At 52.5% G+C, this 25,504-nt stretch overlaps 1 protein-coding gene across 1 annotated transcript in view; it reads right to left on the bottom strand.

Moving 5' to 3' along the window:
• CRHR1 (corticotropin releasing hormone receptor 1) overlaps positions 1 to 22,654 on the bottom strand; it is a 41,443-nt gene extending 18,789 nt beyond the window's left edge. The window contains exons 1-2 of the mRNA XM_036997619.2: positions 22,325 to 22,654; positions 3,974 to 4,061 (exon numbers count right to left, since the gene is read on the bottom strand). Coding sequence (XP_036853514.1) covers positions 3,974 to 4,061; positions 22,325 to 22,357 — 121 coding nt within the window. The 5' untranslated portion in view covers positions 22,358 to 22,654. The remainder of the gene's footprint in view (positions 1 to 3,973; positions 4,062 to 22,324) is intronic.
• Between the last annotated feature and the right edge of the window lie 2,850 nt (positions 22,655 to 25,504).

The following is a 25,504-nucleotide window of genomic DNA, read 5'->3' on the forward strand; positions in this document are numbered from 1 at the left end:
GGGACGTTAAGTGACTTGCCCAAGGTCATGAGTGACTATAAGAACCAAGACTCCGGCCAGGTATTTGTGACTCTAAATTGAGTGCTCTTTCTAGTTCTCATTTCATGCCGTTAAAGGGAGAGGGGACAGTCAAGGAGGTGTCAGGAAGGGAGCAGCATTTATGGAGAGCTGACTGTGTGCCAGGCACATGTCAGGTGCTTTACATACATCTGATTTAATGACCCCATCGTAACTCCCTCAGTAGACTGTTCATTTATTCACTCACTCACTCATTCATTCCTAGTATCTCCTGAGCTAGGCACCAGGAAGACTGAATGGTGAACGTCAACTGAATGAAGAACACCCTGTGTGGCACACCTGGAATATGCCTCGCATGCCCTCAGCTGGTGTACCACTGCCCCCCTTCTTCCTCTCTCCTGCCCTGGACAGATCCCAGAGCCCCTTCTGCCAAGGACAAAGGGCACCTGGACTGGGAACTGCTACAGCCAGGACCAGAGCCAAGGCAGGGACCCACTGCTGAGCAGATGGCCCTCATGACCTCTAGGGCCACGTGCCAGCCAATGCTCAGAGCCCTGCCCCGCCCACAGCGGGCTGGGATGCGGGGCAGTGGAGCGTGGGCAGGGTAGCACTCTTTACCCTGGTCTGTGGGACGGATTAGGGTTCTGTAGCATCTAGTACGGGGTCTCACACCACCCGTTGGGTGCTAATTCTTCCCACATTTTACAGATAAGGAAACTGAGGCCCGAGCAGTCAAATTGTTTATCCAAAGTCACATGAAGAGGCAAAAGTGGGTTTTGCATACTGGCTTTGACACCTGCCCATGGCGTTTGGTTGCACCCATCCATGCACCCCAGCTTCTCTGCGTCCCCAGGACTGTCACCTAGCCTCTCTTCCTCCAGCCCTCCTGCCCGCACAGCTCACAGAAGGCAGCATGGAGGGGTGAGGGAGAACACTGCAGCAGACATGACCTTTACATTGAGAGCCCAGAAAATCCTGGAGGGAATGAAAGTCTGTGTGCAAGACAGGAAGTAAGGGAGGGAGAGGCTGCGGGAACAAAGATGAGAAGCCAAATGAAAGGGGTCAGGAGACGAAGTTCTCCCTCCTTCCTGAATAAAGGCCAGCGTGCCAGCCAGGGGCCTTGGGCATCTTGGCTGTCTAGGCAACCACATACTTAGTGGTGGAAAAGTCCAGAATTAGGCCTATCTAGTTCACCTTGGGGCCACTGCTTAGTAACTGTGTATGCTTGAGCAAGTTACTTAACCTCTCGGAGACTTAGGTTCCTTTTCCATAAAATGAGGATAACAATACTTTGACAATGTTGTGATGACTAAATGAGATTAAAGCACTTAGAATGGTGTCTAATACATAGTAAGTACTAAATAAATATTAGCTATCATTAATTGTTGTTATCATTCATGACCTTAATATAAGGGATGGGGACTGATGACCCTGGGTCCCTGTCGATATTTTAATTCCATTTGCCTCTGATGTCATTAGTCAATAATTCTATTACTTTCTGGCATTGTCATATTCATGCCATGATTTTATGAGTTGCCAAGTCTGTGGATGGAGACTTGGCCCTGGGGACCCACCCTTCCCTGCTCCCGGCATATGAGAGGCCCCCCCAAAGGCCCCAGCTCAGTGTTAGCTGCCCCAGCCAGACGCCCATCCATCTGTCCCAGTCCCTCCATCCCACCCTCACCATCTGTCTCTACCAGTGCCCATCGCTCGGGGTAGGTCTCAGTGTTGGAAGACAAATGGCCTGTTATCAGGCTGTTGTGGAAGGTGATGGATTGTGGGCCATCAAGCCAGCCAAGCTGGGCTGGGCTGGGGGTAGGAGCACAGAGTACAAACATCGGGGACCCAACAACATTCGTCATGGCCTGCTGCCTCCAAGGACAGGTGACACCTGCTTGGACTCAGAGGTGTCACGGCTCCAGAGCCCAGCAGGCAAGTTCATGGAGACTGGCCTGGCCCCAGGGCACATGGGGGGTGGTGGGGCAGCAGGCTGGGCCTTTCATCTCAGGCTCAGCCTCTGAGCAGCTCTCTTCCTTCCCAGCTCCACCCACTGGAACTCAAGAGCCTGGCCCAAGAGCTTTCCTGTTGTTCCCCAATGGCCCAGCTTAGCCTGCTTTGCAGCCAGATGCTCTGGGCTCCAGTACCTCTCCAGGCTTGCTGCTCTTCCCTTCTCACCCCTGCCCTGTCCTTCCACCAAACTCACCTGCTAATCCTTGGTCAACTCTATCCTTGGCTCAGCGTATTGGCTCTTCTCAGAGACTCACCTTGAAACTTCCTCCTTCATGAAGCCTCCCTGGATTTATGCCATCCTGACCTAACCTCCCTGCCACCTCCGCTGTAGTGAGCGATTCATGGCAAGTGCCCTTCCCTCATTCAAGCTATTTGGTAAACACTTTGAAGAGCCTTCTGATATTGCAACAATAATACAGAATACTCAGCAGTGGTACGGCACATTGCAGTTTGAGAGACACTGCCATAAAACCTAGGGTGTTTAATCATAACAGGTCCTGGAGGCAGGTATCATCCTCTGCCCCCACCCCGCCAATTTTACAGTTTGGGTAAAGTGAGGATCAAGGGCGTCAAGGGCACGCTCACCCCATAGCTCCTGGTGGGGGGCCCCTAGGGCAAACAGGACCAGACTGAGCAGCACTGTCAGCACGGGCACCCAGTCAGCCTCTAAGTCCAGTGCTCACTGCTCTGCTGCCCCTCACCATCCCCAGCTCTCCCTAAAGGTGGACCAGCAGGCCAGGTGGCAGCCGCTCTGAGCTGTGGAAGCTTCCTCTTCTCACAGGCCCAGGGTCAGAAATGAATGCCTCCTGCTTCCTCGCCAGCACACGCCTTGTGCTCTCCCTCATAGTATGTATGCTTACGGACTTCACTCTCAGACCAGACCTCGGGCCCTTCCGTTTTCCCAGTGCACAGTGGGTGCTCAATTAATGAGTTGGACTGAATCAGGAAGAGACCCGAAGAGCAAAACCAATTACCAAAGGACAGCGAGCTTCCCGCAGACCCTCAGGCGCAGGGGAACCTCCCCACCTTTGCTGGGAGCACCACCCCCAGGACCCTGGTTAAAGGGGCCAGAGTGAGGGGGGTCAGCCACCACACCTCAAGTCAGAAACAGCACGGCCTTGGACGCCAGAGACCCAACCCCCCTCTATAACCCTCCCATGTCTCAGTTTCCTCATCTGCACAAATGTTGGCTCTTAAATTCTTATGAGCATGAAATAATTATACAAAAGAACTTTGTAAATGGTAAAGTTATACAAGTATTAGTGATATTTGCAGTTACACATATTTTCTACTGAGGAAGTGTAGAGCACGGTGTTAGAGAACAATCTGGAAACCGGGCTGCCTGGGCTAGAACCCCGGCTCCAGCACTTCTTACGAGTGCTTCGCTCTGCCTCAGTTTCCTTGGGTATAAAATGAGGGTAACAACACCCAAATTACAACGTCACTGTGAAAAACTGGTTACTGTATCCCAAACATCTCCCACAGGGCCTGGCACAGAGTTAGCACCCGACCGACCGTATTAGCTCCGGCACTTTTAGCAGCAACGAACAGCAGCCTTTCTTCGTTACTGATGCCCGAGTCACAGTCCAGAGCTCTACTCTGTTGATTCTCACAGGAACAAGGATTGGGGTGACTTCCCCTGGGGCCCACCCCAAAGCAGGGAAGATAACTACTTGGCCCACTTGCCACATGCCCCTCCTGTGCCTGTGGCAGATGCTGTCACCTAATTGCAGCTCTTTTTCCCACCACACTTACACTTGACTTCAGGATCCTCCTCAACACAGTGTTCCATGGAGATATGATGAATTGCCTGGAGCCCTAGAGAGGAAATCCCTCTGCTATTCCTGCTAGAGGCCATGGTTCTGTGTGCAGACCCTGGGAGACCTTGGCGGTGTGGGGGCTGTGGTGACCTGGAATCTTGCAGGACAGGGCTGGGGGTACTCACCAGAGATGTTGCTGGCCAGGGACAGGCTCTCACAGTGCTGGTCCTGGAGGGAGGCGGAGATGGAGTTCAGCCCCAAGAGGAGAAGGGCCTGTGGGCACAGGGAGAGAGGGCATGCCGTTAGACTGTGCAGTGAGCCAGTCTGGCCTCAAGCTTCCTGCTTTCTTCCTTACACGTCTCTTCCCAAACACCTTCTGCCCCCCAGCCTGCTTGCCCTCCTCCCCCAAGTCCTCTCTGCATGGAGTTGCCTTGCCCTTAGAGGGGCCTGGAAGGGAGGCTGGTAACAGCAGGAACCAGGTTCCTGGGACAGAGGTGAATTTTTTCCTGAAGGGCTGGGGGCCTCCACCAAGTGCTGCCTGAGGAAGCTACCTCCATCCCTGAGGGATCCCAAGGATAGCCCCACTGTGTCACAGCGTGCCCACACACGCACACCCCGTCCCACCTGCCCCCTGAGCACCTGTGAGCTGCCTGCTTCCTCCTGTTTAACGAACCGCTTCCTGGCCCAGGACTTCAGTCCCACCCAGCTAATTACTGGTGACCACAAACTGTGCCTTACTGTTTACCAAGCCCTTTACATCTGCAATGGCACTTAATTCTCCCTGGGGATGGTGTGGTTGCCTCTGTTTACAGATGCGGAAACTGAAGCCCAGACACAGAAGGAATAAATGTGTCTGGAAAGATGGCTGCCTTATTCCAGGGAGAACCTTCGCCCCTTACCCTCCCAGGGGTTCCATGTCACTCTGATCCCAGAATTTCAGTCTCCTTGGGAGGAGAGTGCCATGGGCCCCACACCTGGAGGGCTACCCTTCTTCAACTAGTACCCCCTTACCACCACTGTGTCTCCTCCCTTGAGGTCACCACCCTCCCTACAGATTTAGAGTCAAAAGAGACCTGGCACCCAGCATCAGTTTCACTGTGCTGCCATGGGCATGTTATGTGACCTCCCTGTGCCTCAGTTTCCTCACCTGTAAAGACAGATCCTAGACCCCACTCCCTGTCTTACGTGATCCAGTATGCATAGAAGTCCTTTGTGAGTAGTGCACATGCTCCATGTGGGGATTTTGTTCATTGCACTCAAATTTGCTGAATACGTACTGAATTACATAGTGTTTGAGGTCCACAATAGGGCGCAGTGTGTCATGTGGGCTGATTTGAACTTGGTGATCTTCATTTAGTCATGGTTGGAGGGGAGGCAGTTGTTTCCCCTGGGATTTGATTTGCACAGGATAAGAAACAGGTGGAGGGTTGGCACTGGGGGCAGCTAACTGGCTCCTGGGACACCGGAGTTATTAGAACAAACCCATTCATCTCTCTGGCCCCAAGGAACTTCCAACACTTTATTAATAAGTAATTAAACTTCAGTATCCCCACAGAGATGGAGAAATATCTTTACCCTAATTTTCCAAACGAAAACGCAGAAGCAGAGAGCGTAGGAAAGCCACCGGGCGAGCCAGCGGCTCTTGCTAGCTAAGCAGAGAGCCATGTCCTCACTGACAAGCCTGCCCTGCTCTGCTCAGCACACACACACACACACACACACACACACACACACACACACACACAGTAGGAGTGGGCTCCCAGACTCAGCCCAGCCACAGGCAAAGTTAAAACACTAGAAAAACCATATCTGCAAATATCAGCCCCACTGCCCGACATTCCACCATCATCCTTCTAATACTGAAGCCGTGCTTCATGCTTCATTCTTCCTGCTTTGGTCTTTCAGATCCCCCTTGACCGCAAGCCACGTTCTATTTACGTTGCGTCACTCAGCAGTTCCCCAGCCCACGGATCCTGCTGGCGTCTGTGCAGCTCTACCCTTGCGGTTCTTTGCCCCCTCCTCACCCTGACCCACTCCTTCACCCGGGCAACTCTGCAGTCCTCAAGAGCGGGGTCCCGAGCCTTTCCCCTTGGCCGCATCTTCCCCAGCCCTCCAAAGCAAAGCAACGCAGTCACCCCATCAATGTCCCATGTCCCCTCTGCACACCGTTGGACGCTGGCAGTCCTGATGTCGCAAATGGAAACCTCAGACTAGTTCTGAATGCACGAAACCACCTCAGTACAAGCATTTAGGCCCCAGGGTCCTAATTAGATGGCAAATACACAGGCCAAGAGATCTTAGCCTTTAATATTAATGCACTGGGGTTCACAGAGGAGCAGAGCAAATCTGGATTCACCATGAAACCAGACCAAATGCCACGGAGCAAAGGGCTACCCAGTCTGCCCTTAGGTGGCTGTCTATAACCCTGACCCTCACGTCTCCTCGGATGTGATGGTTCACAAGGTCATTTTCTACCAATAAAAGGCTGGTTTCACATAAGCAAAGAAAAAGGCTCCTTCAAATTCCCGAACCCACTGCTCCTCTCAGGACAGGTCAGTTCTGCACAGAGTCTGGGCCTGTGCCACCTCCTGCTCTGCAGAAGCATTTGTAAAGGCTTCTGGCTTATTCTTGAATCACATTTCCATGAAAAGTTGAATTTTTCTGTGGATTTTCTGCCATCACAGGTTAATTTCCTCTTCAATGTTCACTAGTTTTCCATCTCCATCAAGAGGCCATTATTGCACAGTAGGAACAGACCTCAGAAGTTTTAGCAAAGTTGTTTCTTTCTAAAGCTGAGAGTTCTTAATCTGGGGTCCACGAACACATGAGGTGGAGGGTGTGAAATCCCGTCACTGAGGGCAGAATGTTGTGTCCCTCCCCTTCTCGTCCAAGTCTAGCTCCCACGACAAAATATGGCTGGAACGAATGGTGAAGGGGTCACACATAAGAGGGCTTCCCCCAAATCGGGCATGCCATCCTCTCTTAAAGCAAACCAAAAGGTTTTGGCTGAAGGACTGCCACTTTCTTGGACCATTCCCCTCCATCATTAGCCCTAGAGCTGGCTGTCTTCTCAGAACCATTTTTGAACCAGGTTCTCAGGACTTTGTGAGGTTTACCATTTTCCAACAGCTGGTGGACAAATCCAAAATAGCACTGAACCTCTGAAGCTGGCAGAGTGCTAGGCTCACTCCTAGGAAACGCCTCGCTTCTGTCTGCCAGCCCAACAGCCCCAAGGCCTAAATAAATCTGTGCCTCAGCTCTGGTCTCTCCACGTGCCCAAGAGCCAGACCTTGCATGTTAAATCTGAGAAAGCCGAGGAGTGACACAGCTCGATGATAGCGTCACATAAAATGACTGTCCAAGGAACCAGGGGGTCCCTGACGTGAAGGGGCACTGCGCTGGAAAAGCAGATGGGGCAGGGTTTTTCAGTCGAGGTGCACAAGGTCACAGAACCATTCTTAGCATGGCTTAGGGACTAGGGTCAGGGCAGCAGGTGATCCGATTCTGTCTTTCAAATGGGTGGAGGATGGACGATGGCGCTTTCTGGCCTGGCCAGGCCAAGGTCAGGACAAGACATGGGGAGAAGGGATGGGCAGCGGCGGCAGAAGGGTGCTGGCGCCCACAGAGCTGGGTGGGAGGGTTGGAGCCTGACAGATGCTGCCCAAGCCCCCACCCCCAGGCCTGCGCAGAGCGTGGCTGGAATTGAAGCTGCCATTCCAATTCCCAGTGTGACTTTGGCGTAAAGGTTAATCACACTCAGAAAATGCTTATTAGAGACTGTAAATAACTATGTTGCTGAAGCTCTGTTCAGCCTTTGAGGCACAAAGTGCAGTTTCCTTTGATGGGATGGTTGGCGATTAACCTTTGAGGGAGGGCCCTGAAGGGCCACTTGAGGGAGAAAAGGGGTGGCCTCGGGGCCCCAAGGGGCTGCACCACCTCCCCAAAGTTGTGAGGAGCCAGGAGAAGGGAACTGCCTTCCCTCCCCTCCCCGACTACATCTGACACTCAGCTTGGGCAAGCCCCCAGGAGCCCCAGGATGACCTTCTGTGGGGGTCAGGGGCCAAGCTAGCACTCCGGCGGAGCCACAGCTGCAGCATTGGAGAGGGATCCTGCAGCAAGTCGCCTCCTCCTGCTGCTGAGCTCACAGCCCAGCCCTGCCACTGACTGTGCGGCTTCGGGTGAGTCCCCTGGGCCCTCTGGGCAATGGGATTTTTCTTACTTGTGCCACAGGGATGTTTTCCTGGGGGAGAGCAGGCAGAGAGATGCTTTCTGAAAGTTCAAGTCCCCTGCAAGCGTCCATCTGGTTGTTACCATGACTTGGTCCCCTGGGCCTCAGGGTCTTCCTCAGTTACCCAGAGGGCTGACCTAGAGCACGCTTCCTGCAGGGGTTCCGGCCAGGCGTGGACAGAGGGGCTGCAGCTCTAGGGGCTTCACTTGCCTCAGTCAGGCCGTTCTGCCTTTTCTGTAAACTTTTCCTTGGGAAGGGGCTTTTCAGCTTAAAAGAAAGGTGTTTCGTTTTTTTTAAACCACCAGATTTAGTGACCTCACCCAGTCCCTTGCTTCCTGGGGGAGGCGTTTAATGGCAGAGTGGAAGTGGACTGTGAGAAGGAGAGAGAGGGCTTCCAGGTAAGGGCAGGGTCCTGAGCTTTGGGGAGAGGACAGGCAGCCCGTGGAGGGGCTCAGACACCGAGCTGGAATGGAATGGATCCAGTAAACCTGGTATGCCAAGGGGGTTCCTGAGCAGCAGGCTATCATAGCCTGGCAACTTTATCACCTGAAGGTGGGGAAACTGAGGCCCAGAGAGATGCGGGGGCCCAGAGGTACCTGCTCCACAGAGGCACTTCAGGACATTGGGGATAGAATAGGGTTTTATTGCCTTCCCTGGCCTTAAAGACTGCAGTGGACTCTGACTTGGGGCCCAAAGAGAATCCCCAGTGCAGCCAAGATCACAGCCTTCCCTGGTGACCCCCAGAGGCAAGTCCCCGACCCCAGCAAACAGTGCCACCTGCTGACCAAGGAAGGCAGGCCTGCTCCTGGTCCAGGGGTCTGCGTCCAAGCCTCGTGCCCCCAACTCCATAACCCCAGTATCTAAGCGTTCTGACCCTGCTTTGCTCTGCACTGTGCTCAGGTGTAGCCTGGGTTTCTTTCCAACTTTATTGAGATACAACTGACATAAAACAAAGTGAGTTTAAGTTGTACACATAATGATTTGATATACGTATATGCTGTGAAATGATCACAATATAGTTAGTTAACACACCCATCACCCCACAGTTACAATTAATTTTTGTGGTGAGAACCTTTAGATCTACACTCTTAGCAACTTTCATATATACAACACAGTATTATTCACTGTATCACCGTGCTGTACATGACATCCCCAGAACTTACTCAACTTTAACTGGAAGCTCGTACCTTCTGCTCCCCTCGCCCTTCCCACTCTCCTGCCCCTGGCAACCACCAGACAGTTCTCTTTCTATGAGTTCAATTATTTTTTGGATTCTACATATCAATGAGATGACACAGAATTGGTCTTTGTGACGTATTTCACTTAGCATAATGCCCTCAACATTCATCCATGTCACTAGTGGCAGGATTTCCTTCTTTTTTATGGCTAATGTTCTTTTATATGTGTATGCACACACACACATAGTCTTGTCTTTATCCACTCATCCGCTGATGGGCACAGGTTGTTTCCATGGCTTGGCTATCCTAAGTAACGCTACAATGAACATGGGGAATGTAGATATCTCTTTGAGAGAGTTATTTCATTTCCTTTGGCTAAATATCCAGAAGTGTAATTGCTGGCTTATAGTGGCTGCACCAATTTACATTCCCACCAACAGCACACGAGGGTTCCCTCTTCTCCACATCCTGGCCAACACTTGTTCTCTCTTGTCATTTTGATTAACAGCCATCTAACATCTCCCGGGTGTTACCTCCTTGCGGTTTTGCTTTGCCTCTCCCTGATGATTCGTGATGTCCGGCACTTTTTCAGGTACCTGTAGGCCATCTGAGTATCTTCTTTGGAAAAAATGCCTATTTAGGTCTTTGTCCACTTTTAAATTGGATTATTTATTTTGCTATCAAGTTGTATAAGTTCCTTATGTATTTTGGATATTAACCCCTTATCAGATACGAGGTTGGCAAGATGTAGCCTGTTTTTTTAAGTATAGCTGAGAGAAGAAAATCTAAATATGAAGAAGAGGAGAGGTCATAAATCAAGAATTCTTAAAAAAGCTGGTTCCCCTGTTGCATTTAAAAACTATGATCTAGTCTACAGAAACAAATCATGCACAATCAACTCTCCTGGAACCTGCCTGCGCCTACAGGGGATACAGCTGTAGTTAAAGACTGAAAATGCAGGGAGAGGGGAGGCCCATGTGCAATTGTGCAGTTTCTGCCCTGCACAGAGATGCCAAGTGGAGGCGTCACTGGGGGGTAGAATTGCAGGCTGAGCCCAGCAGAGCTGGGACCCTCAGGGGGGCCTTTTTCTGATCCACACAAAGGTGCTCTGAAGACGAGCCAGGGTAAAACGGGACTTGGGACAAAGGACAGAGATGCCAGGTGCCCTTGCTCAGCCCTCTTGAGTGCCCAGGGCATCTGCCCACTGAGCAGCCTCCTCGTTCCATCCTGCCCACCCCCAGGTCCTCCCCCAGCAGCCTTTTCCTTTGACAGCCACAACCTGTCCTCACCTCAAGGCAAAGAACCTGTGTGTTCCCCAAAAGTGGGTGAGCAGTGAAAGATCATTCTAGGCAGATGAGAAATAATTTATTGTTGTATTTAATTAACTTAAATTGCTGTGGTGCAGAGTGGGAAAAAGTGTGAAGGGAAATCTGCCTACAGTCAGAGAGCGGGGCAAGCCTGCGTGTTCTCCACCTCTACACCGTCTCCCTGGCCCCCGGGCTGAGGGTGTGCCCAGCCCCCTCTCCCTGCTCCTTCACTCCTCTGCTCCCCTACTGGGGCTGCACAGCAGAGCTAAAAGCAGTGGGTCAGCCACCTGCTTCATCCGTCCCAGGGGCAGTGAGGACTGAGGCCCCAGTTCTGGAAGCACACACGCCCCACCCTCCTGCAAAGGTCCCAGATATACTTTCCAGTTGTGTGGTAAGTTCCCTGAGGACAGTGTCTGTGTTTGGCTACTTCTGTACGCTCAGTGGGGCCTGGCACAGACTAGGTTCCAATACATGTTTGTTGAATGAACAAATGACTGACCAAGCGAATGAACAGATAGATGAGTTTTCACTGTCTGCCTCTTTGACCAAGGGGTCCCATAATGACTTCCACCAGGACACTTGACAGACCCCCTTTCTATTCCCCATCTTCCTGCATCTCTTTTTCTCCTGTCCACGAGGACCATTGTCTTACTCTTGGTCTTCACTTCCTGCATTGATCCCCACCTCAGGCTCCAGAAGGATGTGCTGAAAGCAGAAGTGTTTTGGGGTAGGAAGTACAGGGCTGAGATCCTTTTTCTGACTGATAAACTTGTTTGGTCATGGACAAGTCACTCCCCTACCCTCTCCCTGCCTCAGTTTCCTTTTCTGTAAAGTGAGGACAGTGTGTTCCTTGCATTCCTTTCCAGGCTAGAATATGCTCTGCATCCAGGACTTAAGGAGAGTAGAAATCCAGTCCTCTAACTTTGGGGCCAGAGAGATCCATGGTGGAATCTTTTATGTGCCCCTTCCTACAGGTGTGACCTTGGGTGACTGAACTTCTTTGAGCCTCAGTTCCCCTACCTGTAAATGGGGCTAACAGGTTTAAAATATTTACATCCTAAAGTTCTTGGAAAGATTCAACGATATGGTGCATTTATGACAGTTCGGAGCTGAACACACGGGAAGCAGTGAAGAAACAGTGGTGATCCCTGTTACTCAACCGTGTGCAGGCTGCTTCCTTCCTGACTTGGCCTTCCTCCCAGAAGCGCTCCCTGATGGGGCCCTGCCTGCCCGGGGCACGCACACCCCCTGGCCCCCACCACTCTGCTCCCAGTGGTGCTGCCAAGTGGAGCATGCATCACTGGCCAGGAGGCAGATTTGCTGGGCATGGGGAAGGGGGGGTGGGCAGCGCCCTGGAGCACTGCTGGCCTCCTGCCCTTCCCTGCCTCTCATGCACTCACTCTGTCCCCTTTGCGTGGGATTTGCCCTCGGATTCACCCACTAATGCTTTCTCTTGGCTCATGCCTTCTTGGGCTACCCGCCTTCCTCGCGCTCCTGGCCTTCATCTCCTCACCTCTCTCTCCTTCCCTAGCCTCCATTTCCTCTTTATTCCTGTCTTTCATACTCCTTTCCTCCCTCCTTCCTTCCTTCTTCTTTTCCACCCTCCCTCTCTTCTTTCCTCCTTTCTTTAAGTTCCAGCTCGTTTACGCAGTACAGACTTGGGGATTGTTCTCAAATGCTCTTCTCAACACCAAGAGGTTGGAGCCTTTCTCTCTTCCCACTGTACGGATGACAAATGGACACACACAGAGGTGGGAACATGCTCAAGGTTGCTCACCACAGTAACTGGAGCCGTGTTCCAACCCTGAGACTGTGCCCCTGGGCAGGACAGCCTATTTCCCTGCCTGTTCTGCCTCCCTTCCTCTCCCCACCCCAGCATGGATGGTCCAAGAGGAGGTACAGGTCTCCTATGCCTCTTGGCCTCTAGGTCTGGGCTGCATCCTGGCTCCCCAAAAGCTGGCAGTGGGAACTAGATGGAGTAGACACTTCCATCAAGAAGGGTTGAGTTTAGTTCTTGCAAAGAAGCGGAGCCCTGCAGGGGTTCTGATCCAGGCCCCTGCCCCTCATTCCATAAGCCATGTGAGAAGCTCCCAGACACTGGGAAACTGTTCCTGAGGGGGTGGGAGAGGCATCTGCTATTCTGGGAGACAGAGCCGAGGTGCCAGGACAGGCATGAAGTCCCCAACTATGCAGGTGGCACTATCAGCTTAGCCTGCTCCCTGACGCATGGGAAGTGAGGGGGATTTTATGTCAGCAGAAAAGGGATGTCCTTTAAGAAACTGCATTTTAAAGGGCACTTGAAGAGGGTCCAGGAAGGCAAAAGGACATCATCTGATGGCTGAAAATTAGGTTCTATTAGAAAACAGCTAAAGGTTTTGAGGCTATTTTTCCTGGAGAAGCAACTGCTTTCCAAAGCCATGGGGGTTGGTTTAAAGGGGCCACTGGACCACCAAACCCCACTGAACAGGGAGATTTAGGGACATTAGTAATAGCCATATACTTGTCCGTAAGATAGGCAATGACTCTGTCTGTTTCTCTGCCTGTAAAATAAGTGATTTAGATGGAATCACAAGTCTTTCCAGAGACTGCCTGGCATCTGAGAGATAGAAAATTCTGTGTCTCATGCTTTACCTCAGACATTCAGCTTCAGTATGCCCAAGGGGAAGCTCAGGAGTCACTCTGTTTTTTAATGCTCTCCAGGTGATCCTGAAGGGTCCCCAGATTGAGCATACCTGAACTAGTCCAGTGGTTCTCAATGAGGCAGTATCGTTCCCTCGAGGTGACTACATTTGGAGACATTTTTGGTTGCCGTAATTGGAGCAGTGCTACTGGCATTTAGTGGCTAAAGGCCAGGACAGGGCTCAACATCCTCAGATATGCAGGACGGCTGTAACTCCAGGAAGAGGAAATCCCAGGGCAAAATACCTCTAAAACCGAAATCAGTCAAAGAGAGAAATAAAGTTTAAAACCCGCTTATTGCTTACAAACTGCAGTCCAGAACTGTTTCTCTCTCCTGCTCTTGCAGAAGCAAGCAAGACCTCCCCCTGACCTCGGTGGCCCAGGTTATTACCCACTGATATGGAGATAAACTACCTCTCCACCCCTGAGGAATGCCTGTTGATATGCAGATGCACTAAAGCCAAGTGAGAGATCCTGGAAATAATACAATTTTACCCACAACAGCCCCCACAGCAAAGAACCACTGGCCCTAATGGTCAGGACTGCTGAGATCGGGAAACCCGGCTGTAGGGTTTTTCAGTGCCTTCCTAGCTCTGAGAAGACTCACCTGTTGGCAGATCACACAAGTTGGGAAGGAGAAGGAAGATGGTGAGGCGGAAGTGAACCTTGGAAAGAATGGGAGAACAAGAGACACAGGCCTGCAAGACAGGAAGAGGCCCTGGAACTGTCTGTCTAGCAAACGCCCTGTGGGACATTGGTTCAGTCCCTCACCCACCTCCTGGCCTCAGTCTGAAGGCAGGCGACTGGCAGGAATGAATGACTGTTCCTGGACAGTTGGGCAGATGGGAGGTCTTTTCCCTCCATGCTGTTCCAGCATTCCCCCGTCAGCTACTCCAGGGAGATTGAAGGGCAAAGCAGGAAGGTACCTGCCTGACAATGTGGCCAACCTCGGGAAGCATGGGGCAGGCAGGCATGGCCAGGGCCAGTGAGTGGGGCCCACCCAGCCTAGGCTCTGGAGCGGGCTGTCCCCTGGCCAGCACCTTGGGGGCAGGAGGCCGAGCCATGTCCTGGAGCACTGGAGCAGCTGAGCTCCTTTGTCTTGGGAAAGCCCAGGGACAAGAGTTAAAAGCAAGGTGGGCTGAATTCTGTGAGCTTTGTGGGGAGCCCATCACAGAGAATGGGCTTCCCTGGTTTAACCAGTGCTCATGGCCACTGACTGTCATGAGTCTTCCCCAACCTCAGGGGCAAGGTGCAGGCTGACGAATGAGAATCAGAGGGAAGGGGCCTACCCAGACCTGCCATGGGGCAAGGGCAGTTTCCTCCCTCCTGGCCAGAGTTCTTTCTGCTTCAGCAGCCCAGCCTTTGCTGCCAGAAAGAGCCACTACACCCTTGAGTCCCGATAGCGGGAGGCACACAGCAGGCACAAGGGTGCAGAGCCAGCAGCCAGACCCGTGAGAAAAGCGAACCAGGGATTCTGGGTCACGAATTCTGGCCCCAAAGGAGGGCTTCAGACCAGTGCTACTCAAGGGGCGGTGGGGACTGCTGCCAGCACCATTTGTTAGTGCAATCAAGCATTTGTTATGTTGATGTGAATTGTCCTTGTTATGCATCTTCACCTGCTGTCAACAGACTTACGTTGTTGAAAAGGGTCTAAACCAATTCAGATGTTGTCCAACTTTCCGGGCACAGGCTACACCGTTATCATGCACAAGAGGACCATGTGCCAGTCTGATGAATTCAGCATCTACTGTGTGCCTACCATGCTTGGAGTACTGGACTAGGGGCTGAGGAGTCTTGTGTTTTTAAGGGAATCCTCCTGGCCCAGGCAAAGCTCAGAATCTATGGTGGAAACAAGGGCTTGGGTTAGATGAGAGTGATCAGAAGTCCATATGGGATCTGGCTAATAAGTGTTTTGAGCCTCCTGTGGGCAGACTCACCAAAGAGCTGAAAGGCCCTCTGGTATTTGAGAGCCCACCATGAGCTAGAGACTCCTGTGAGGAGGAGATGCAGAGAAAGCAACCACCGGTAAGAGATGGACTTAAACTGGAGGGCTTCCTGGAGGAGGAGATTAGGATGGTTCAGGAAGACTGGTGCAGACAGGACTGGTGCAGAGACACTGTGAGGCAGAAGTCTCAGAAGCAGCAACAGCATGGCCAAATGCAGAGTGGTGTTGGAAATGAGTACTCTGTGGGGGAGGGGGGGTAGGAAGGACAGCAGTGTGACTGAGAGGTGAGGACCGAGATATGAGCAGGACTTCTGTTCCTTCACTTCTAGAGTGGGACCAGCCTCTTCGCCTCCCAGCCAGGTGTATGTGGCCAGGGGAGGTTGTTCGACCTGCCGTCCACTCCCACTGCTGGCCCCATGGCCCTGGGTGCCCAGCTGCTCCTCTGGGAGTCAGTCCTCCAGCCGCGGCCTGGAGCTGGTGGGTGCCACACACCTGCCTGCCAGTTAGTGCTCAGAGATGAGTTCATGGTAACAATAGAGTAGCATCTGAGGGGTAAGAGGTGGGGGTGTAAACTACTATGAATGCTGCAAAAGTGGTTCACTCCCTGGGGTCCCAGCATGTGTATGTGTGTGTGTGTGTGTAAGAAAGAGACTGCACATGGGAGGCCAGCTAGGACCACAAAGGCAACAGGCTCTGTTCCTTCTGAACTCCGTGGGGAGCCAGCCCGGGGCACTGGGAGGGTGTGGGATGGGGAAAGCTCCATGGCGGGCCTCAGAGCGTCCCTCCCTGCTCTCCAGGGCTCTCCTGACAGAGGAGCAAGGCTCCAGGCGGTGGATTTGGGACGGGGTGGTGATTCTTCTAAGAAATGGAGAGAGGAAATGCTACCTCTGGCCTCCGAACCAGGCGCACATGTTCTTGGATGCTAGGGAGAAAGTACAGAGCAAGACAAGCAAAGATGAAGCACAGGTCTTCTTCCGGCTGCCACCTCTCCCCGTCTCCCTGCCAGCCTCCGTCCTCTCCCCTCCAGGCCTTTCTGTCCTGAGCTCTCCACCTCAGGCCAACTTTAGCCAGTGCTTCCCATCTGTGCATCACCTTTAGTTTCTCTTGCTGTCTTTTACTGCTTGTCTGTCTGTCTGCATGCCCATTTCATATATAATAATAAATTGTACACCCTGAGCAGGCTCATGGATTTGCTGGGCCTTTGCTTCTGACAGTGGGAAGCTGGGCCTTAGACAGCCCAGGGCTTTCCCTCAACCCCTTTCCAGGTAGCCAGGCCCTCCTGGACCTTCTCCAGCCCATGCAGCCCAGCCCTCAGCCCTGGGCCTCCCTACCTCTCCCTATCCAGCTTTGACTCCACAGCGGCAGGGCTGCTCCAGGATCGGCTAGGACATCTGGAAATCACTGAGCCCTTCACATACCCTTCCAAGGAGGCTGAGGAAGCATGGACCAACAGGGGAAAAATCCCTGCTATAAATGGAAATGCCACAGACATCTCTCACCCTAGCCCATCACTGTGGGCAAGCTGCCTTCCAAGTCTTGGGCTCCATGTATCTGCAAAGGATACTGAGTGATACATCGTCCCAAAGGTCCCAACCTCCCAGCACTTAAACGTTCAACCAAGTCTCCCACTGTGCCGCAGGATAGCCCCACTAGCTCTTAAAACTCATGGGCAGATGGACCCGAAATTGTGTAGAACAAACCCCACCTCCCTGGTTCTTCAGCCACGGAAGCAGCTGGACCAGTCGGGCCAGTTTCTGTTCTGTGCTCTGACCTAGGCATCCTGTCTCACAGCCAAATTGGCTGGAGGCTGGGAATAGACTGACAGGTGGAGGGGGTGGGGACAGGTACACACACCACAAGCCCCACCTCTAAGCACCTTGTTGGGGCTGCTCCCTGGGGCCCAACTGACCCAGGGGTGGGATCATGAAATTATGTGTTTATAGGGCAGAAAGAGCCCCCACAAACATCTTCATTTGTCCCTGAACCAGTTTCATGGCTGCTGGGTGGACAGTTGGTAAAGAACATGTTTGGCTAAAGCATTTGAACACACAGTTCTGTGTAAAGGACTGCATCTCAGTCCTTTACTCAATGCATCTCAAATGCTCATTTTATAGCAAAGGCAGTATATTTCCACATTCCCCAAACCTTCCTCCCTCTCTTCCCCCCTTCCTTCCTTCTCAATTTTGTTGAAGCAGACACCATTTATACTGAACAGGCATAGTTAATAATTTGTTGTTTAATAGAATCCAGCTAGTTGTTTTCAAAATAATTGTTCCCATCAGTGAGTTAATCATTTTGTATTATCCTCCCTACATGCCTCTACTTTTATTATCAAATGTTTTCACACATCAGAGATGTTCAGAGAGCCAATTGCAGGCACCTCTGTCCTCTGACCTTTGAACAAGCCAATGGCAGGTGACCTATCCCTTCTTCCCCGGGACTGTGAAAAGGACCCTGGGCAAGAGGAGATTCTGTATTTCCAAGCAGTCCTTCCTCCACCTCCCATCTCCTCCCCACTTCTCCTTTGATGATCTTCCTTGGATTGACAAAATTCAGTGAGTGACTACTATAGCTAATATTTATTAAGTACTTACATGTGCCAGACACTGCAATTTGTGCTTAATTTCAAACCTGACATCTCATGAAGTCATTATGATTATCCCATAAAGTAGGCACTATTTTCCCCCTTTTTACAGATGAGGAAACTGAGGTTCAGAGAGATAACCTCGCTTGCCTGAGGCTTCATAGCAGTCAGGATTCAAGCCCACATCTGCTTCACCTCATGTTCTCATCCGCATAGGGATGCTGACTACCACATTGGATGAAGTGAGAGATGGCTGGCTGAGACAGACAAGTCCAAAGGCAAGCATTTCATAATGACTTACAGTTGCTACTTCCAAGGGACTTTGGCGACAGGATCCCCCTGAGAATCTAAGTAGACAGTAGTCATTTGTAATTAACAAACTCATCCTTTGAATATGAAACTGCAGCTATAATCTCGACTTGGTGTTAACTCCAAAATGGGTTCACTCTTTCTTCTGTTGATACCATGAGCAGTTAGAGAGAGCCAGAGCTGGGAGAACTCATCCCAACCCCTCTCCTCACAGGAGGAAACAAGAAAGTCCCCAGGCCACCTGTTACCAACCTGCTCTCCCCCAAACACAGCAAGGGGCTGGAGTTTCACCAGCCCAGTCTCCACCCTAAGCAGATTCTCCAAACCACTAGGGTGCTGCATCAGCTGTTCAGTGCTTTCTTTCTTTCCATTTTTATTTTTTAAACACAGTGGGCTTAAGGGGCAGTTCCAGTCTTTTCTGCCAGGGTGGTTTTGGCATCTCTCAGCCTTCTCCTTTGACGTGACACTGGCATCTCATGGGAACAGCAGTGGGTCCGCTCTGATTATACAATACTGAACTAAGTAACACCATCCATCCAATCAACAAACATTTGTGAAATGCCTACTACATGCAGTAGATTATTAGGTCCAGTTCCAGGTACTTCCTGTGTATTCATTTCATTCTTACCTCACCCTCATTAGTTAGGTACCACCGCCATTTCACAGGGGACATGGAGCTCAGAAGGGTACTTGGGTCCAAACACCAAGTTCAAGGCCCTGCAACTGGGACTTCAACCTACTGCACCCGGCCCTACCTGTGTCATAGTCATGGCCCTTAGGAGTGTTTGGAAATGGATCTTTCACAGAGATGTGAAAGGTAACATGGAATCCAGTCCAATACCTCTGTTTATACACAGAGAAACTGTGGCTGAGTAAGGGAAGGTGACCCACCTAAAGTTGCACAGCTGATCAAAGGCATATCAGGGACAGATCAGGTTTGCCAGCTTCCAGGCTGATGGTCTTTCCACCCCAATAGCTGATGAAATGATCCGTCCTGGGCCTAATCCCTTCCTTCTAGGTCATACCGTGGCTGGGGCTTGGGCCTATAGGCTCAGCAAGCACTGTGGGGACTTGGAGTGCTGCCAAGGGGCACCTTGGACCACCCCCCCAAACTCTTCTGTGCGACTGAACCCCACTGGTTGCTGAAGCTCTCTGAGATGCTAAAGGGTGGAGAAGGTGAGAAATGGATTTTCCTCTTGAGCTCATCCTCACTGGCCCTTAGTCAGTGTCCTGCTTTCCCAGGAATCTATACTCTCCTTGAAAACCAGACTGGCCCGAGTCCTGCCTCTCCTGAAACTGGTCACGTTGAATCTGAATTTGGGCTTGGCTGGCTTTCAGCCCCACTCTCCTGCTGTGTTCCTGGTCTGTGGCCAGGTCAGTTGTCCCCATGCCCCACGGCAGCCATGGCCCCACCCTAGACTCACCTTTTTGCTCTCATTATCCCTCCTGCCAATGCACTTTTCAAAAACCCAGCTCCATATTGTTTGTCAAAAAACAATGTGGAAAATGGTCCAAGTGTGCACTGATAGAGGAATGGCAGAGAACACCCACTCACAGGGAATACACAGAGGTTGACGATCTCTCTCTGGAGGCTGGGAAATAACACGGGACAGACTGGGGCTCTTGTGACACAGTAAGTGAGCAGGTGTGCCCAATGGCCCAGCTGTGCCCAAACCTGCACTTGGAAAAGGGCCTGCAGGGACTATTTAAAGAGTGGTAATAGTTAATGGTTGTGTGGTGCGGTAATGAGGGTGCGGTGGTAATAATTTTCCCAGGTGGTTTCCAAATTTTGTGTCATGATCCTAAATCTAGCTTTACGATAAGAGCAACAGAGATTAAACCAGCTCCTTCTTCAGAACTCACTGTACCCCAGCCAGGCCTTGATTTCTGCACCCTCAGACTCAACAGAGACCACTGTTTTGATCCACACACAGGTCTTTCTGTGAGGAGCTGCCCCCCCCTTCCCTGGGGGCAGAGACAATATTTCACTTATCTCCTCCTTTGCATCCATGCATTCACACACACATCACCTCTCCCTCATTCACACACCACCACCTTCTCATGCACACTCACATGCCTGCTCTCCCTCTGCACTCCTGTTCTCAGTACCAGGACAGTGCTAGGCCCACAGTAAGCAACCTAGCTTGGATTCTTTCTCAACCCTGGCTGACTGGTTGGGGACAGGGCTGAATTTTGTATTAACTCGTCTAGATCCATACTTTCATACTCATAAAACTACCCAAACTCTCATCTAGCAGAAGTCTAGTATGAGATTTAAGTGATTTAGAATATTTTCTGGTAAAAGCTAACAAAATGAAACCTTAAAGCCACAATGCCTGTGTTTGAAATCTGGCTCCTCCACTGTGTGAACTTGAATAAGTTACTTAGCCCCTCCATGCCTAAGACATAATTCCTACTTCTTAGGGTTGTTAGGAGGACTAAATGACTTAATATTTGCAAAGCAGGCAGAACAATATCCAGCAAGGTGCACAGGCTACATAAATAAGAGAAAGATGTCAGTATTATTTGAAACCAGCATTAGCTGCCCATTCATTCACTGCATCTCATTCATTCAATATTTATTGAACACCTAGTGAGTTCATTAAGCCAGACAAGGGGCATACACCTCACCATCTAGTAGAAACACACACTCCCAACAACGTGATTTTTTTTTTTTTACTTTTAGGAAAACGTGATTATTCTAAGTAGAGATTTGCACACGATTCTAAGAAAAAGGCTGGAGAAAGAACATTGACCTATTACCATGTAAGCTTAAATAACAAAACAAAAACCTACAGTTCAATCCTTTGAATCCATTCAAAAGGCTGAATTTGGCCTGATTTGTGAATTTAGACCAAGGTTTGGTACACACAAGCATTCTGGAAAATAACCATTTAATGCCGTCTATTCAGACTCTCTGGATGTTTTTCTCCCTCCCTCTCCCAACTACCCCTGATCACCCAGAAAGTAATCTCTGGGTCCACCCCCAGTCCTCAATAATTAACGAGATAGTCATTTTTAAAAAATCAACATATAAATATTTGGGAGAGGGAGGGCGAGGATGGAGAACGCCTCAGTAACCGATACCGTCTCCACTGATGAACCCGCAGCAATTGCATTTTAAAGTCTTGGTGGTTTAACTCAAAACCACTTTGTGAGCTGGGATCCGTACAGTTGGTTTAAAAACTGATGGAAAAATGAAATGCAGTCAGTCCGCACCCCTCCCCAAATCCATTCAATTCTTTTCAATGTAATCGCTTTTATACGCATTGAACCCAGTCAAGCTGGTGTTCGTAGCTCAGGTCGTCCACACAGACCCAGCAGAGTCCGGAACCTCAGGCGGAGGATCCACGCGCCGGAGCCGAGGCCCACCCACCACTCCCTCCGGCTGCGGTTGGCGAGCCAACACCCAGCGAGACGAACCGCTTCGGGAAGCACTCAGCACTGGCAAGTGGCTGCTGTGGCCCACCGCGGGCCAGGCTGTCACCTCTCCAGTCCCTCCCAGGCGTACACGAAGCGAGGGCAGCCCTACCGCTCCGAACTTCAGCCGGCAGACGCTGGACATGCGGTTTGGCGAGTTTCCCAAACTCCGGGCGCCGGAATAGCTTTGCCAGACCCCAGGCGGGAGCGAGCAGGCGCAGCCGCCCGCGCAGCCGGGGACCCGCGTGTGCAAAGGCTCAGAGAGCCGGCGTTGTGCTCCCGCCGGCGGCCCGGCCGCGACACAGGACCGGTAACCACCGCCGGATGCACAGTCTCCTCCCGGGAGATTGCGATATTGATCAAGGGCTCCGAGGAGCGGGGACATTTATCTCCCTGGACTCTCAGCTTTCCACGGAGGGGCAGGGGCAGCGGCAGGAAGGAGCTCCCAAGAACCGGGCGGGGGCGTGCGGGGTGGGACAGCTGATGGGAGTGTGCTTGGACTGGGGGGGGACCCATCTCCAGACCTCCTATCCCAGGGTCGGGGTCTGCATGGGAGGGGAGTGAGGTGGAACCAAATGCTGACTCCCAACGCCTAAAGCGATTCTCCACACGGAGCTGGTTAGGCGGGTGGGCGGGCCCCCTCCTCCGCCAACATCCCGGCAGCTTCGCCACGAATGCTTTTTTCACCCGAGTTCTCCCCCCACGCACTCTACGCCGGCTCCAAAGGTCCAGAGAGAGAGGAAGCTGGACTGCCCCTCAAGCCCCGGCCGCCCCCGGACCTGTGCACAGTCTACCTAGTGACCCCAGCACATCCACAGCCCACCTGCGCCCGCGCCTGCCGGGGATGGGGGCGCCCGCGCCCGAAGGCGGGCCGGCTTGCTCTTACCTTGACGAGCCGCAGCTGCGGGCGCTGTCCCATTCTCGAGCTCGCTCGGTCACCGTCCTGGGCGTCTGGGTCCCTCGGACATCCTAGGGGGGCTGGCCGGCGGTGGCGCGCTCGCGCGGCGCAGGGTGGGCGGCGGGGCTCCTCTGTCCCTGCGCGCACGGAGGTGTCCGCCACCGCGGTTCCCGGCCCCCAGCCCGGCGCGGCCCCGCCGGCTGCCGCGCTCCCCTCCTCGGGGAAGTCCGGCTGCCGCTTCTTGACTCAGCCCGGCCCGCAGCCGCCGCTCGCCCGCCGCTCGCCCGCCTCGGCCCCGCCGCCTCCCCCTCGGCCCGCGCGCTTCTCGCCTCGGCTCCCCTCCCCTTCTGTCCTCCCCCGTGCCTCGCCCCTCTGCCCCACCCCGCCCCGCCTCCTCAGTCCCCACCCCTTTCCCAGTGCCGGCTACCCGCGCCCTCGCCGCGCTGACCCCCTTTCGCTGAGCCCGGGTTTGCGGCAGTCCGCGGGGCGCTCTGGCGGCGGTGGCGGCCGCCGCAGCCCGGGGAGAAGCCGGGATGGGGAGGGGGAAAGCGGCGGGGAGGGAGGCAGCATCCTTCCTTCCGCCGGCTTGAGGTCCGGGCCTGGGGAGTCCAAGGGAATATGGGGAGACTTGGGGGGCTCCGGAGACTGTGAGAGCGGGGCTATTGGAGGCTGGGGAATAGGGGCAGCCCCGACTGAGAAGAGCCGCCGCGCAAACCTGGTGAAGCTGGGAACTGCTTTTGGGCAGTTCCCGCCCTGTAACTGGCCGGAAGGTCCCCGCCGCCCCGACTTCAGCAAGGCCTGGACATTGGGACCGACCCCCAGAGCGGTCGGCACTGACACGCTAGGTACACGCAGACGCGCCGGCTCTGCGGCAGGATACCTCATTAATTAATTTGTTCGCTCGTTCACCCATTCAATTTACAAACTAAGCTCCTGCCCAGTTTGGTCCAGGGAAGGAGCTAACCTGGGAACCCCAAGCTGAAAGGGAGACCGCAGTGCCCTGCAGGACGGGTGGGCCTCTGAACGCCTCAGCGGGAAAAGTGGAGCAAGCACTGCATTACGGAGGGGAGAGCATCTAGGAACCCAGCTGTCAGGGCGTGGGGGCCACAGCGCCCCCTCTAGGCCGAACCCTCAGGGTAGGGGTCAGCTGCCCGGGCAGACCTGGTCTTCCTCTGGCTTGGCTCCCTAGCTGTCCATCCCACCGCAGCTCTGAGAGGCAGCTTCCACCCCTTAAACTTTTCTCTCCAACCTTTCCAGTTGGACAGACCTTCTGACTGCTTCCCACCTCTTCCATCCTCCCGCCAGAGCAGAAAAAAAGGAGGTAAAGAAATGACTCTACCCGGCAGAGCCTCAGCCTGCTGTGCCAACTGCAGCCAGGGGAAGCCAGAGCACTCACAGAACCCTGGCCCAGAGTGGCAGAGAGCCGGTTTTGAAGTCTAACTCTGAACCTAACTACCCTGGATTCTATGCCCTGCTGCACTCACCCCCCTCCTCCCTTCCACCCACTGACTTTGGGTAAGAGCCAGCACATTTACAGGTCCCACCTTTAAAAGGGAAGTTGTAAGAGATAGTGTGTTCTAACACTGAGTTCACAGGTGAGGAAACTGAGGCACACAGACCAGTGGCGACTTGTCCAAAGCCCCATAGCTGGTGAGCCTAGTTCTCAGCCTGCTGATTCCCAGCTCAAAGTGCCAGGAGGGCTGGGCCCTGATGGGGTTTGGAGCACTGAGTGGGGAGGTGCATTGCCCAGGAAGCCAGCTGGTCACACTGGCTTAGCCACAGAGGGTGGCACTTTCTAGATGAAGCACACAGTCGCGAGTCTTGCAAATCCCCATGAGGTTAGTGCCTCCCACCTGAACTCACCCCAACCAGTCTCCAAAGAGATGGGTGCACCAATCAGATTGCCAACTTATTCTCAACAAAATCAAATGTAGAGTGGTCTAGGGTAGTGAAGGTTCTGGAGACAGACAGCTCAGTAGGAGGCTTGGCCCTTCTGCTTAGAAGTTGTATAAATGTGCAAAATTATTTAACAGTGCTTCAATTTTCTCACCTACTGGGGGGCAGGCATAACTCCCTCATGGGGTTGTTGAAAGGTTTAAATGAATTAATATCTGTAAATGGCTTGGCACAGTGCCTGGCATACACCAAAGGCTTGATGAAGGTTAGCTATAGTCACCATCAATGTCATCCAGTGGACCAGAGGTTCACACATATGGGCAGCACAGTCTCTCCTTCTAGGCAATTCCTTGTGGAAAGTGGACTTCCTGATTAGGAGGTCACAGCACTGGTGGACTGTGGGATCAGAGGGAGGAAGCTGGCAGGTCCTCAGGGAGGTTTGCTCAGGCCTTGCCTAGGCCTCACTCCCCAGCCCTGCCTGACCTTGGAGCTGACTCTCCTGCGATGAGACAGCTCCAGATTTCCAGATTCTGTTTCTCTTTAATAAACACCATCTAAATTTGCCTTTCTGAGCCCCTTCATTTTCCCCTTGGCATGTTCTTTAAATATGCTAATACCATCGATTAGACTGTAATCAAGCCTTGCTCTTCCTGCCTTTTGGCCTCCGATGCAAACCTCTTTCTAAAGGGGCATCTACTGATGGCACTTTTCATCCTCCCAGTGTTGATAGTCTGTGTTGCTTTTACTGACTTAACACCTCTGCTCCCACAGGGGGCTTCTGTGTTACTCTGTTACCTACCTATTTATAGTTTTGGCCTTGACCGTGTCAGAGGGTTACTGAGAGCCTCATGTTAACACCTATTCTTTAAAAGGGTTCCATATCCCTTTCATTTGTCCTGAAATTACTTCCTTCCACCTTCAAGAGCCCAGCTTTCATCTGCTTGGCTTGGTGAAGGTGCCAGTTCTGAGGCCTTTCATGCCCTCCCCCCACCTCAGCCCCAGCCGTCCCAGCACCAGCCTAGGCTCAGGGTGGTCTCCTTAGGCAGCCTCTCCACCCTCCTCACGGTGGCCTCCTGCTCCATTTGAGCATTTTCTTCCCCTAAACGCTCTTCCGACCTCTCCTTTGCCCACTCCTCTTCCTGCCCAGGCCCAGACCAGAATCAGCTTTCATTCAAGTAACCTGCCAGATTTGAAGAAAGGAGAAATAGGAGGAATCCAGACAGGAATAAAAGAGACAATTCCATGTCCTTCCAAACAGGAGGAGAGACAAAT

The sequence above is a fragment of the Manis javanica genome, chromosome 4 (assembly GCF_040802235.1).
Source record: "Manis javanica isolate MJ-LG chromosome 4, MJ_LKY, whole genome shotgun sequence".
Taxonomy (NCBI): Eukaryota; Metazoa; Chordata; class Mammalia; order Pholidota; family Manidae; genus Manis; species Manis javanica.